At 41.3% G+C, this 12,259-nt stretch overlaps 1 protein-coding gene across 1 annotated transcript in view; it reads left to right on the top strand.

Moving 5' to 3' along the window:
- Window positions 1–12,259, top strand: part of LOC102817430 (phosphatidylinositol 3-kinase regulatory subunit alpha-like) — an 85,678-nt gene that overhangs the window by 52,714 nt on the left and 20,705 nt on the right. Inside the window, exons 2-4 of the mRNA XM_006870971.1 lie at window positions 3,856–3,948; window positions 4,412–4,486; window positions 11,946–12,077. Coding sequence (XP_006871033.1) covers window positions 3,856–3,948; window positions 4,412–4,486; window positions 11,946–12,077 — 300 coding nt within the window. The remainder of the gene's footprint in view (window positions 1–3,855; window positions 3,949–4,411; window positions 4,487–11,945; window positions 12,078–12,259) is intronic.

Raw genomic sequence — 12,259 nt, 5'->3', positions numbered from 1 at the left:
TGCTGACCTTGTGGTTCACAGCCCGATTCGTAACCACTACGCTACCAGAGCTCCTTTTTTGTGACCCTATAGGACAGAGTAAAACTGCTTAATGGGGTTTCTGTGACTTTAAATCTTTACAGAAGCAGATAGTTTCATCTTGGTCTCTCTTAGCAGCTGGTGGATTTGAAATGCTGATGTTGCCTTTAGCAGCCCAGCAGTTAACCCACAGCACCACCCGTGATCCTGAGAGACACTACAGTGAACCTTAATTGACATTTCTCTGGTAGCATAGTGGGAGGAAGATGTGGCAGCTGTTTGCGTAAAGATGGCAGCCTTGGAACCCTGTTGGAGCTTTTCTGCTCTGTCAGTATGAGAGTTGGAATGGACGCCACGACAATGGGAAGAAAGAAAGCATATTAATATTACTTCCCTGAAACCTATTACTATATCCTCTTCTCTGCATATTTTAATTCAGGAGTTCTCAGTGGTACCCCAAATCCATATTCCTAACAAGTTCTCCAGGTGATCCTCAGGCTTAGGCAAGTGTGGGGCAGATTGTTGTTGTTGTTAAGTGCTGTGAAGTAGGTTTGGACCCATAGTGACCCTGTATGGAGTTTCCTAGGAGCAGCTGGTGAGCTTGAACCGCCAACCTTGCAGTTCAAATGACTTTGCAGTCTGGCGCATTAACTCACAGTGCCACACCAGGACTCTGTGGGACAGATGAGAGTGTTGAAATTCCCACTTAGCTGTCATCACATCATCTGGGAACTTAATGGCAAGTCTGTTTTACCTTTATGAAAATTGAGATGTTGATTAGTCCTATGCCATGATGCCCTGTGCCCTCAGGGATAGTATAATAGCCCTTTAGGGACTTTGGATAGTCCCTGGTGATCTGCTTCTGAGAAAGTAGCCATTGAAAACCCTATGGAGCGCAATTCTCTGCTGACACATGTGGGGCCACCCGGAGACCGATGGACTTGATGACAACTGTTGTATGTCTGCGCTTTCCAGTACAGTGTTTGTACCCTCATCATAGCTATTTAGAATTAAATCCTCTAAAAATCCAACTCTTTAGTCTCAGTAGTCACGTGAGGCTAGTAACTACCTCACTGGATAACACAGCTGTAGTGTGCTTCCATCCTTGCAGAACGTGCTGTTGGCTTTTCTTTCGCGATTGAGTCTCCTTTTTTTTATCTTGAGCACTTTGAATGGCTAATAGTTAGGTGCAAGATCACATGTCCATCCATTACAGAACTTACTGACATTCATTGCCATTGGGTCAGTTCCAGCTCATAGCACCAGTATAGCACTGCTCCGTGGAGTTTCCAAGGCTAGAATCTTTACAGAAGTAAACTGCCACATCTGTCTCTGATGGAGGAGTTAAACCACTGCCTTTCAGTTAGAGCCAAGGACTCTTAATCACTGCATAACCAAGGCTCCTACTGCAATCAGAAAAGATCTTAAGCCAAAGGGTTTAGGTTTGGCAATCTAACTTAAATCACACTTTATCAGTAATCTGAAATAAAAATTTAATAAGATAATTTTACTTTTGTAAACCTGGTTGACTCTTAGTATTTGTAACATGGACTTAATTGGAAATTTGCTTGCCATCATATGTTGTTGCTAAGTGTTGCCGAGACAATTCTGATTCATAGTGATCTTGTATAGAGTTTCTGAGGCTGTAAATCTTCGAGGGAGTAGAAAGCCTCATCTTTCTCCTGCGGAGCAGCTGGTGGGCTCAGATTGTAGACCTTATGGTTTGCAGCTCATAGTATGGAACATCATATATAGGGCTTATAATAAAGAATGCTGTTGTTAAGTTCTATCGAGTTGATTCCAACCCATAGCGACCCTGTGTAGGGTTTCCAAGGAGCAGCTGGTGAACTTGAACCACCAACCTTGCAGTTCAAACGACTTTGCAGCCTGATGCATTTGCCCACAGCACTACACCAGGACTCCATAATAAAGAATGTTGTTGTTGTTGTTATGTGCCGTGGAGTCAGTTTCGACTCATAGCGACCCTGTACAGGGTTTCCGAGGCTGTAAATCTTTACGGGAGCGGAAAGCCTCATCTTTCTCCTGTGGAACAGCTGGTAGTTTCGAACTGCTGACCTTGCGGTTCACAGCCCGATATGTAACCACTACGCTACCAGAGCGCCTTATAATAAAGAATTACACCTTAAAAAAAAATTAGTAAAACCAAACTACAAATATTTAACTTTTCATGAATTGTATTAAATGCTCCTAAATAAAAAGGCATTCTGATAAAGTTTAAATATATGAAAAATTGTTTATTTGCTAGCCGATAAATGGGTTGTACGTATAGATAATTTCTCCAGGACTGCCTTTTACCTATATTTTGTAGATTGAGAATTTTGAGGTGAATACATTTAGCTCCCTCTTCTGGCATAGTATGAGAAAAATATTTTTACTTGAAAATACTTCCAAATTTTTTTGGGTGGAGAGTACAATTTTAATGTTAAAGGAAGCTATTTCTTGTGAAAGTCATCAAATGACTAGATTATTACAACTGCTAGTATTGCAACTAGTGGACATGGAAATGGAAAATAATTCATGAAGGCATCACATTTCTTAAACAACTAACTGACTGTAAATAACATGGGTGCAAATGAAAAATTCAACACCACTTAACACAGGGACTTCATTTGAGTGTCTGGTGGATGGTGATGGTTAGTATTGACTTCTATGTCTGACACTAGGCCCACCTCAACATTTGTAGCCAGATACCCTGTGCCTCAATATTTTTAAATTGTAAGTCATACCAACAAACTGTCCCATAGGATGTGTTCTGTCTTTGTACTTGGGGACAGTTATTCATTCATAATGTCACAGACACCAGATTTCAGCCTAGAGTCCTTGGGCATCTTAGAGTTCTGCCTCAGAGCAGGCAGTATGGGGAGAATTAGTCCCTGAACCATCGCTAACTTCACTGTATTATACCACAAGGAGCCTTGCACATCCAAAGTTCATTCTGTCAATAACCCCTTGTGCCCATCCTTAGTCTATCCCTCAGGCCCAGGGAGAATGGACCTGGGGAAGAGGTCATAAGAAACCATTTGAGCAGGTAATTCTGGGATTCCAAGGGAGTACTCATCCCAGATGGCCCAGTGGTTAAAGTGAAGTGCTAATCAAAAGGTCTGTAGTTCAAACCCACCAGTTTCTTTGTAGGAGAAAGATGTGGCAGTCAGCTGTTATATAAAGATTGGCAGCCTTGGAAACCCTATGGGACAGTTCTACTCTGTCCTAGAAAGTCACTGTGAGTCAGAATCAACTCGACAGCAGTGTTGTTTTGTTTTGTTTTAGGTAAGTACTTTCAGTTTTCAGGAGTCCTGGTAACGTAGTAGAGTACAAACTGAGCTGCTAACTACAAAGCCAGCAGTTTGACTCTACCAGGTACTCCACAGTACGAAAGATGAGGCTTTCTGCTCCTGTAAAGACTGACCACCTTGGAAACCTTATACAGGGTTGCTGGGAGTTGGAACTGACACGGTGGCACACGACCACCACCACCGACCCACCACCACCACCACTCTGAGTGTTAAGTCCTAGTGTGGCGCCATAGGATAAACACTGGACTGCTGTCTGCAAAGTTGACAGTTCAAATCTACCAGCTGCTGTGCAGGGTTTCTAACAACACACAGTGTCTTGCGAGAAAGGAAACAGGCATGATCCTTTAGCCCCAAACCTCATCCCAGTATCAGGAGAGGCAGAGAAGAGCACAGAGCCCAGGAAAAGGGTCCTTCTTGCATGAATCTGAAGTCATATTTTCTGTACATTTTCTTCATTGTTGTCTAATGCATTTGATTATCCCAAATTCAAGGTATCTAATCTTGGGATTTTGTTTCTTTGTAGCTTTGACTCTTTTGGACCTTGCAGAGCAGTTTGCCCCTCCTGACATTGCTCCCCCTCTTCTTGTCAAGCTAGTGGAAGCCATCGAAAAGAAAGGTAATCACATTGCTTGAGGGGATCGATTATTTCGCTTACACCTTTCTTTGGGGGGCATTTTAATTTGTATTTGTCTTTGGGGCAATTATTACATAAATGTCTTACTACTTACTATGTATGGGTAGATACTCTGCTAGACACATAGATTGTTTGGGGGTTGTGTACTGGAGAAATCATCTTAGTCTGTGATTTCTAACTATATTAGTATGTAGTTACTGTTTGAAAACTATACTAAATATTCCATAATTTAATAAATAGACTTAATTTGCTTCTGAGTGCTCAGATGACTTGGCCAAGATCATTAACATGCCAGAGAAGATTAATAGTAGGGGTTGCCTTCCAAGAATATTTGGTACACTTTTAGAACAGATACTGGATGGAAACTGGAATGTCTTTCTGGCAGCAGGCTCACAGGTTCTCCAGAGAGCTGTGTTTTGCATACACAGTCTGTTTTGTTTCCTAGGTCTGGAATGTTCAACTCTATACAGAACACAGAGCTCTAGCAGCCCAGCAGAATTACAACAGCTTCTTGATTGTGGTAAGTGTTATGGAACTAGAACGAATGAGAAGGGCTGTTCTTATCCTTCTATTTCAGGTAATGCACACCCACACAAAGGTTGAGAGTTCTAACCCACACCAGTTCCTTTGGCCCTATTTTGTTACTTGTGCACACCTTTGATATTGACCTCCTGAGCCTGAGTTACAAGTGTGTGTGTACCAGCCTGCAGCCACATTGACAATCTCACAGCCGCAAGCCCTGCGGGAATCTCAGAAACAGCAACCCTTTGGAATTTGTCTGTCCTGCGTAATGACTGCCTTTCCCCAGCTCTACACAGTTGGCCTGAGTCAAAGGCATTTGGATCAGTGAATAACTATTTGTAATTTTACATTTACCAAATGTCTCTTCTGACCTTTCTTTCCTTTTCACTTTTCCCCCATATCCCTTTCCCCTTCTCATTGCCTTCCTATTTTTCTTCCTTTGATATTCTCATGCCACACTTAATATTAAATGTCATCATGATAGTGTATATTCCATGGTGTGCTGCTAAAAACAATTTTTTAAGGAGCTTTGGGAAAAACCTTGGTTTATAGCTTCTTTGTGGAACATAAGTGGTGCAAATATTTACATGCTCGATGTGTAACTGGAAGGTGGGTGGTTCAAGCCCACCTAGAGGCACGTTGGAAGAACACCCTGGTAAAAACATACATCCTTGAAAAATCCAGTTTACTTTCTAACACATAAGACGACCCTGAGTCAGAAGCAACTTGATAGCAGCTGATTTGGTTTTGTTGGTAGAAGTATTCCCAACATATCAGAGTTCAAGGTACCAGCATGAAATCATTAAATGTGGAATTGAGAAGAGTTGAGCACAATTGGCCGTTGCTAGCCCCTACCAGTCTGCTTTTGCACATGACACTAATTCAACCACATAGTGGCTGTGTAAGTTGTTCCCCTCTCCTTTGCCATTTAGGACAGACTGTACAATTTGCTGTTTACTCTCCATCTTGCTATCAGTCGTCTTCCTATAGCAACTTCTGGAATCTCTCAGATACTTCATTCTCTCCCTCCCAACACTCTTTTTTTTTTTCCCAAATAATTTTCTGCCTCAAGAAATTTAAAACCAATTTGGAAGTCTGAACCAAAGAATAGTACCCAGTTGGAAGAAGTTCCTGCAGAAGTATAAAGTTATGCTGAGAGTGCCCAAATATAGTGTGTGAAAGAATTGAAAATGTCTATACATTTTAGAAGCAGTTTATGAAAATTTCTAGGAAAAAAAAAATGTTTCTGGGAGGAATGGAGACTAGATCTTTATCAGCAGATCATTTCATTTGAAACGCACAGTCCAAATGTCTGAAAACTATATATATATTTTTTAAAGAACACTTTTCTTTATGCATGAAAATCAGCCTTACTCATAGGTAACTAGAAGCTCACTGGTGGAAAATGCAAGTGGAAAGATCTGGTTTTCTGTATTTCTAAGCAGTTTTATAGGGGTGTTAAGGGAATGCTGAATTTTGTCCTTAGCTAATTGAAAGAGTCCTGGTATGTGTGCAGAGTTGGTTTGAATGACTTACAAGCTGCTCTTTGGAAACCTTATAAAGGGTCACTATGGGTCGGAACTGATTTGATGGCATTTAACAACGACAATAATTAAAAGAGAGATACATGTTTTCATAGAAATTTGGTCACATCGAGCATGTTAAAAGACACAGGAAATGTTTAGACATCTGAAAGTTCTGAAATGGGAGTTACTTGAGAAATCGTGGTTAGGTTTTAAATGTGACCAAATACACAGTGATGCAGGCTCACTTAAGGAACAAACAAATTATAAACTTCATAGCACCAGTGAGATGATGAGGTAAAGAACCCAAATTAACGTCAGCAGTATATATATACACATACAGAGACGGCCAGTTTGTCTTCCTAGCTGAGATCAAAACATACTGATAGGAAATGGGTTTCATTTGGTGGTGTAAAAATGAGCTTATTGGCAATAAATAAATAATACAGTTTGTTCAAACTTAGGAGTAGACCCACAGGAACTGTTTCCAGCTCATTGCAGAAAAATATGTAAAATTCTAGAGGAAGCTCAGTAATCAGCCAGCCACTTCACTGAAACTGGAGGTGGGGGATGGGAGGGTGAAATACTATAGCTAACAAGGTGAATTACCTTGTGTGTCTATGTGTGTAGGTGACACCCACGTTTATATTGTCACCTGCTAAGTTTGTTTTTCTTTCACACATTAGCCTTAATGTAAGTATTCATTTCTTGAATTCACCAGTAAAGGAACTGACCTCAGATAAGTAACATTTGTAATATTTTCCAGTGTGGTGCAGTAGGTTGATGCGCTGGACTGCAAGGTTGAGTTGAACCTCAAGGTCGGCGGTTCTGTCTCACCAGTCGCTCCTCAGAAACCCTATACAGGATCGCTATGAGTCAGAACCAAATTGATGGCACTTAGCAACAAGAAGTTACAGAGAGGCCCCCTGGTAGCACAGTGGTTAAAGCACTTGACTGTGAACCCAAAAGTTGATTGTTCAAACCCACCAGCCTCTCTGCAGGAGACAGATGTGACATTCTGCTTCCATAAAGACTTGCAGCCTTGGAAAAGCCCTATGGGGCAGTTCTCCTGTGAGTCCGAATTGACTCACTAGCAAAGGATTTGGTTTTGGTTTGAAAGTGTCAGAGCTGTGATTTATGTCCAAATTAACTTGGATCCAAAAGCCTTTCTTTCCCTACCCACTGTTACGTGACCATAAAATGAATTGATTTTTGCTTCTTGTGAATTTTAATGGTATGAATTTCCTTCAGGTACTTAAAAAATTATTAATATTATTTTCCTAACATACATTAGGTTTTTTCAATCTTAACCCTGTTGATGATTTAGGCTAAATATGAGTAGTTCTTTGATGGAAGAGAGTGGGACTTTCTTGTGCATTGTAGAATATTTAGCAGCATCCTTATCCTCTACCCACTGGAAGTCAGTAGCGTGACATTCCCTCAGTTGTGACCATCAAAAATGTCTTCAGGCATTGCCAAATGTCCCCAGGGAAAGAAGTGAAGTTGAGAACCCTATGATCAGCTGGGAAAGAATCTTCCTTCCAGGAGGAGCAGATTGACTGCTGGAGAGTTTATACGCTCCCAGTTAACAAGCCGACTCAGTGAGAAGTGGAGTCGAAGCAACTCCCCCTAAACTAGTCCTAGAGTTAATGTAGCTCTTACCTTGCTGATTTCTGAAGACATTGCATGACAGGTGTGTATAGTGATGGGAAAAGCAAGCTAGGGCTGACTTACTACAGAAAAGGAAGGAGACTTAATGAAGTACAAGTGAGGAACCCCAAGGAGTTTTATAGCTTTCCTTAAAGCAGAAAGGAATAAAACATATTGTTAGTTTATTCTGACACCATATAGCCTTCCTTTCTCTACACCTCAAGAGTTAGAGAAAAACCTCCGTGAGTGAACATTACCCTAGAGGTGTTACATAGTTCTTGCCCAAAACATTAAAGAAGCATATTTTATATAAAGAACACTGAGGGTTACTAGAAGACCAAGGCGAGCCACAGACCTTGCCGTGAGGTATAGTCTTAGTCTCGTGGGGGAGCCGAACCCATCTAATTACCATTTTGTGGGATGTGTCCTGCTTGAGTTGTACCTTGGTCCATGAACACAAAGAAGACAGTAGAATATGTGGCATTTATAGTGGCTTAATTTATAATCCTGGTGCAGTGCTGTGTTGTGGGATAAAAGCACTGGCCGTTTGAACCACAAGGCTGGTGGTTCAAACTTACCGGTCGCTCCTTAGAAACTCTATACAGGGTCACTATGTGTCAGAACCAACTCAATGGCACTTTAACAACAACATTTTTAAATGAGTCCTGGTGTGGCACTGTAGAATAAGCACTGGACTGCTAACTTCAAGGTTGGCGATTAAAACCTACAAGGCACTCCTTGGAAACCCTATACAGGGTCACTATGAGTCAGATCCAACTTGATGATACTTAACAACAGCAGCACCATTTATAAACCCAGAGTTAAGCACCTGACTATAAACTGAAAGCTCAGTGATTTGCATTCACCCAGAGGTCCTTTGGAAGGAAAGCCTGGCAATGTACTTCCAAAAGGTTGTTGTTGTTTAAGTGCCGTAGGGTCAGTACCGACCCAGTTCAGTTGAGCTTGAATTGACGACCTTGTGGTTCAAACCAGCGTTGGAGTAAGCACAGTAACCCATGCGGTGGAAAAACTTACGGAGCACAGTTCTGCTGTGAAGCATGAGGTCACTGTAAATTGGAACAGACTTGATAACAAGTGGTTTACTTGTTTGTGTGTGTGTGTGCTAATTATTAATGTAAGTGATATTAATTTGCTGGACATATCAATGATTAAATAAAGTCTGCAGGGGACTAGAAGCTTGTCAAAAAGTTGGTGGTTATAGTGTTCTTATAATGTACACACAATTTTTTTTTGGCAATAACTATAATGGTTGACTTATTTTCAATGTGGGTTCTTTGTTCAGAGGCCTAGTATTGCCTTCCCACACTTGTTACAAATGTGATGTTTCTGGTTAGTTTTTTGCAGTGCATTTAAGTAACCCTTTGCTTCTTCACCTCTTAACTGTAACAATTATTTTTCTCTAAATGATCTACCCACATTTTATAGCAGACCACTTTTTCTCAAAGCTTTAAATGATTATCTTTCCTAAACTCTGCCTAGCAAGTTTAATAATGGTGAGAAATCTTGGGATTTCTGTAGCCTTCTTCTCTACCTGGAGTGATTTCTGTATATATGTAATATCGCTCCTGGGTGCCTGGGTTGTCGCCTTCTTCTCCGTACTCCTGCTCAAACACCTTGGAAATAAGCTGTGGTTTTTCCTCATTCTCTCCTAGATAGTAGCCAGTCCAGTCAGTCGCTGTTCTATTAGTTCTTGACAATGCCTTTTACCTTTCTTACTTCCAGTCACTGGGCTTTAGATACCAAAACTGGCCTCTCTATTTCCAGCACCACTCCTTTCTTAGTTACCTACCTGTTGTTGTTATTGTTGGTTCTAACCCATAGCGACCCTGTTTAGGGTTTCCAAGGAACAGCTGGTGAGCTTGAACCACCCACCTTGCTGTTCAAACCAACTTTGCTGTCCAGCGCACTAACCCACAGTGCCACACCAGGACTCCTAGTACTGCTGTAACAGAAATACCACAAATGGTGACATTCATAAACAGAACTGTATTGTTTCGTGGTTTTAGAAGACTAGAAGTCTGAATTCAGGGGCATGGCTCTAGGGGAAAGTGCTGTCTCTTCCTGTCTCTCTGGGGGAAGGTCTTTGTTTCTTTTCATCTATTATCCCTGGGTGATCCTGGTGATCTTCATGTTGTGTGGAATCCATCTGTCATCCCCTTTCATGCATTTGTTCATCCTACTCTTTCTGTCTCAAAAGAGATTGATTTAATTCTACGCATCCTACACTAAAAATGGAGTCCTGGTGTGGCGCTGTGGGTTAATGCTCTGGACTGCAAAATCGGTTTGAACTGCAAGGTTGCTGGTTCAAGCTCACCAGCCATTCCTTGGAAATCCTATAGAGTCCCTAGGAGTTAGAACCCTCTCCACAGCACCTAACAACAACAACAACAACACACTAACTTAACAAAGAAAACCCATTCCTGAATGGGATTGTAAACTACAGGCATGGAGGTTAGGATTTACAACACATTATTTTTTTTGGGGGGGGGTGGGGGGGTGGGGGAGGCAATTCAGTTTATAATAGCTCCTTTCTAATTTAGTCTTACATATTATCACAAGTCATGAAGAGGTATGAAATGCCTTGTTTTCTTCATTAGCCCACCTTCTCTCTATTAGGTACATTTGAGTCTCCTGATAATTTTCCTCAAAGTATCCTCCTCATTATTAGCATGCCCCCTCCTGCAGCAACTTATGTCTTAGATTCTGATCATTTCTGCTTCCAGACCTTTGTTTCCAGCATCCCTTCTTTCTTCTTGGTACTATGCCTTTTTCTTTTCCACGTTCTCAAAGTGCCTTACTGCTGAGGAGTGCTCAGAAAGTGTTTTGGGTTATCATCACCTGTTACTGAATGGCGTAACCTCTTTTCCAGCTGAGGAATTAACTGGGTGGGCATACTTGTATCTTTCTTCTAAGATAGTTCAGTTAGATTAGTAATTGTTGTTGTTATGTGCCGTGGAGTCGGTTACAACTCATAGCCACCCTGTACAGTGTTTCCGAGGCTGTAAATCTTTATGGGAGAAGAAAGTCTCATCTTTCTCCTGCGGAACGGCTGGTAGTTTTGAGCTGCTGACTGTGAGATTAGCAGCCAGATTCATAACTACTACGTTACCTGAATTGATAGCTAAATTTCTGTAATAGTTTAATGCTTAAATAGTCATTAAGTTGGGTTAACTTTGCATTCATCTTGAGAGGTAGTGCTAATCAACTCAAGTGTTCAGGAATCTAAGAGTATACTTTCGTTACTTGCCTGTTGACGTTTTAGGAAACATTGACTGTTTTGTTGTCATGGATGGACTTGTGTTCTCCCCAAAATTTGTGTCAGCTTGGCCATGTCTGATTCTTAGTGTTTTGGCAGTTATGTGACAATGTAGTAATCATTCCTCATGATGTGATTTCATGTGTTCACTCAGTAAGGGGATTAGCATGGGATGCAACCCCCTTTCTCAGCATGTGGCCTGCATCACCTTTTATCTTTCAAGTGATAAAGGGAAAAGAAATGGGCAGAGAAGAAGGGACTTGACTAGCACCAAGGAAGAACTGGGAGCAGACCCAAGGTCCGTGCTTTGGAAACCTAGAGCCAAAGGAAAGAAAGAGTGAGGTCAAGGCACATACATGTTGAACTCCAAGGAACGCCAAGCCCACGGATGTTAAAAGGAGACAAGGGCCTTCCTCCAGAGCTGACAGAGAGAGAAAGCCTTCTCCTAGGGCCTCCACTCTGAATGTGGACTTCTGGTTTCCTAAACTTTGAAAGAAGAACTTTCTGTTGGCTATTGCAGCACTAGATAACTAAGATACTCATTAACCCACCATTTCATAGATCCTTCCTCAAACTGGACAGTACTGCTCTCCAGACATTGTGTGGAAATGTGTGTGGGGGGGGGGGGGGGGGCAGGGGCACTATTGTTATTCTCAAATCTGGTATCATGGGAAAAGCTAAATGCTAACAATGTGTGGAGCAATCGTACACATCAGCAATTCTACACAAAGAACAATTGCTCTACTGAAAGTGTCGGTAACAATCCCATTGAGAAACATTACTAATAAATGCTCAAGTATTTTGTGAGAAGAAACTTCAAAAAGTTTGTGGGAAAAATTCAATTACCTTTACATTCTATTTTTCCATGAACTTTTTGAAGCCCCATATATATTTGTTCTCTGTTACTTCCTGTCCTGTATCACATTTACATAAGATGGTAAGGAAATAAGCTTGAACCCAGTAAACTATCTGGGGGGGAAAAAAAAAGTTTTTATTTTCTTTCATAGATGCCACCGCCATGGACTTGGAAATGATCGATGTGCAAGTTTTAGCAGATGCTTTCAAACGCTATCTTCTGGATTTACCAAATCCGGTCATTCCAGTAGCGGTTTACAGTGAAATGATCTCTTTAGTCCAAGGTTTGTTTTCCCTTCTGAATGCTTCATTGAATACATTTAGATGTGGACGTGCTTGTAAACTCTGTATACAAAATGAGATTTTGTAGAAAATGTTAGTAATCTGCCCCTCTCCCTCTGCCATCATCCCAAATTTGCCTCCCCTTACAGGGCACCAAATAGCAGACCCAGACTCTCATTTGCTT

This window comes from Chrysochloris asiatica, unplaced genomic scaffold, assembly GCF_000296735.1.
Source record: "Chrysochloris asiatica unplaced genomic scaffold, ChrAsi1.0 scaffold00157, whole genome shotgun sequence".
Classification (NCBI taxonomy): Eukaryota; Metazoa; Chordata; class Mammalia; order Afrosoricida; family Chrysochloridae; genus Chrysochloris; species Chrysochloris asiatica.
Note: the sequence above shows the minus strand (reverse complement) of the source record. Positions and strands in the feature narration are given on the sequence as shown.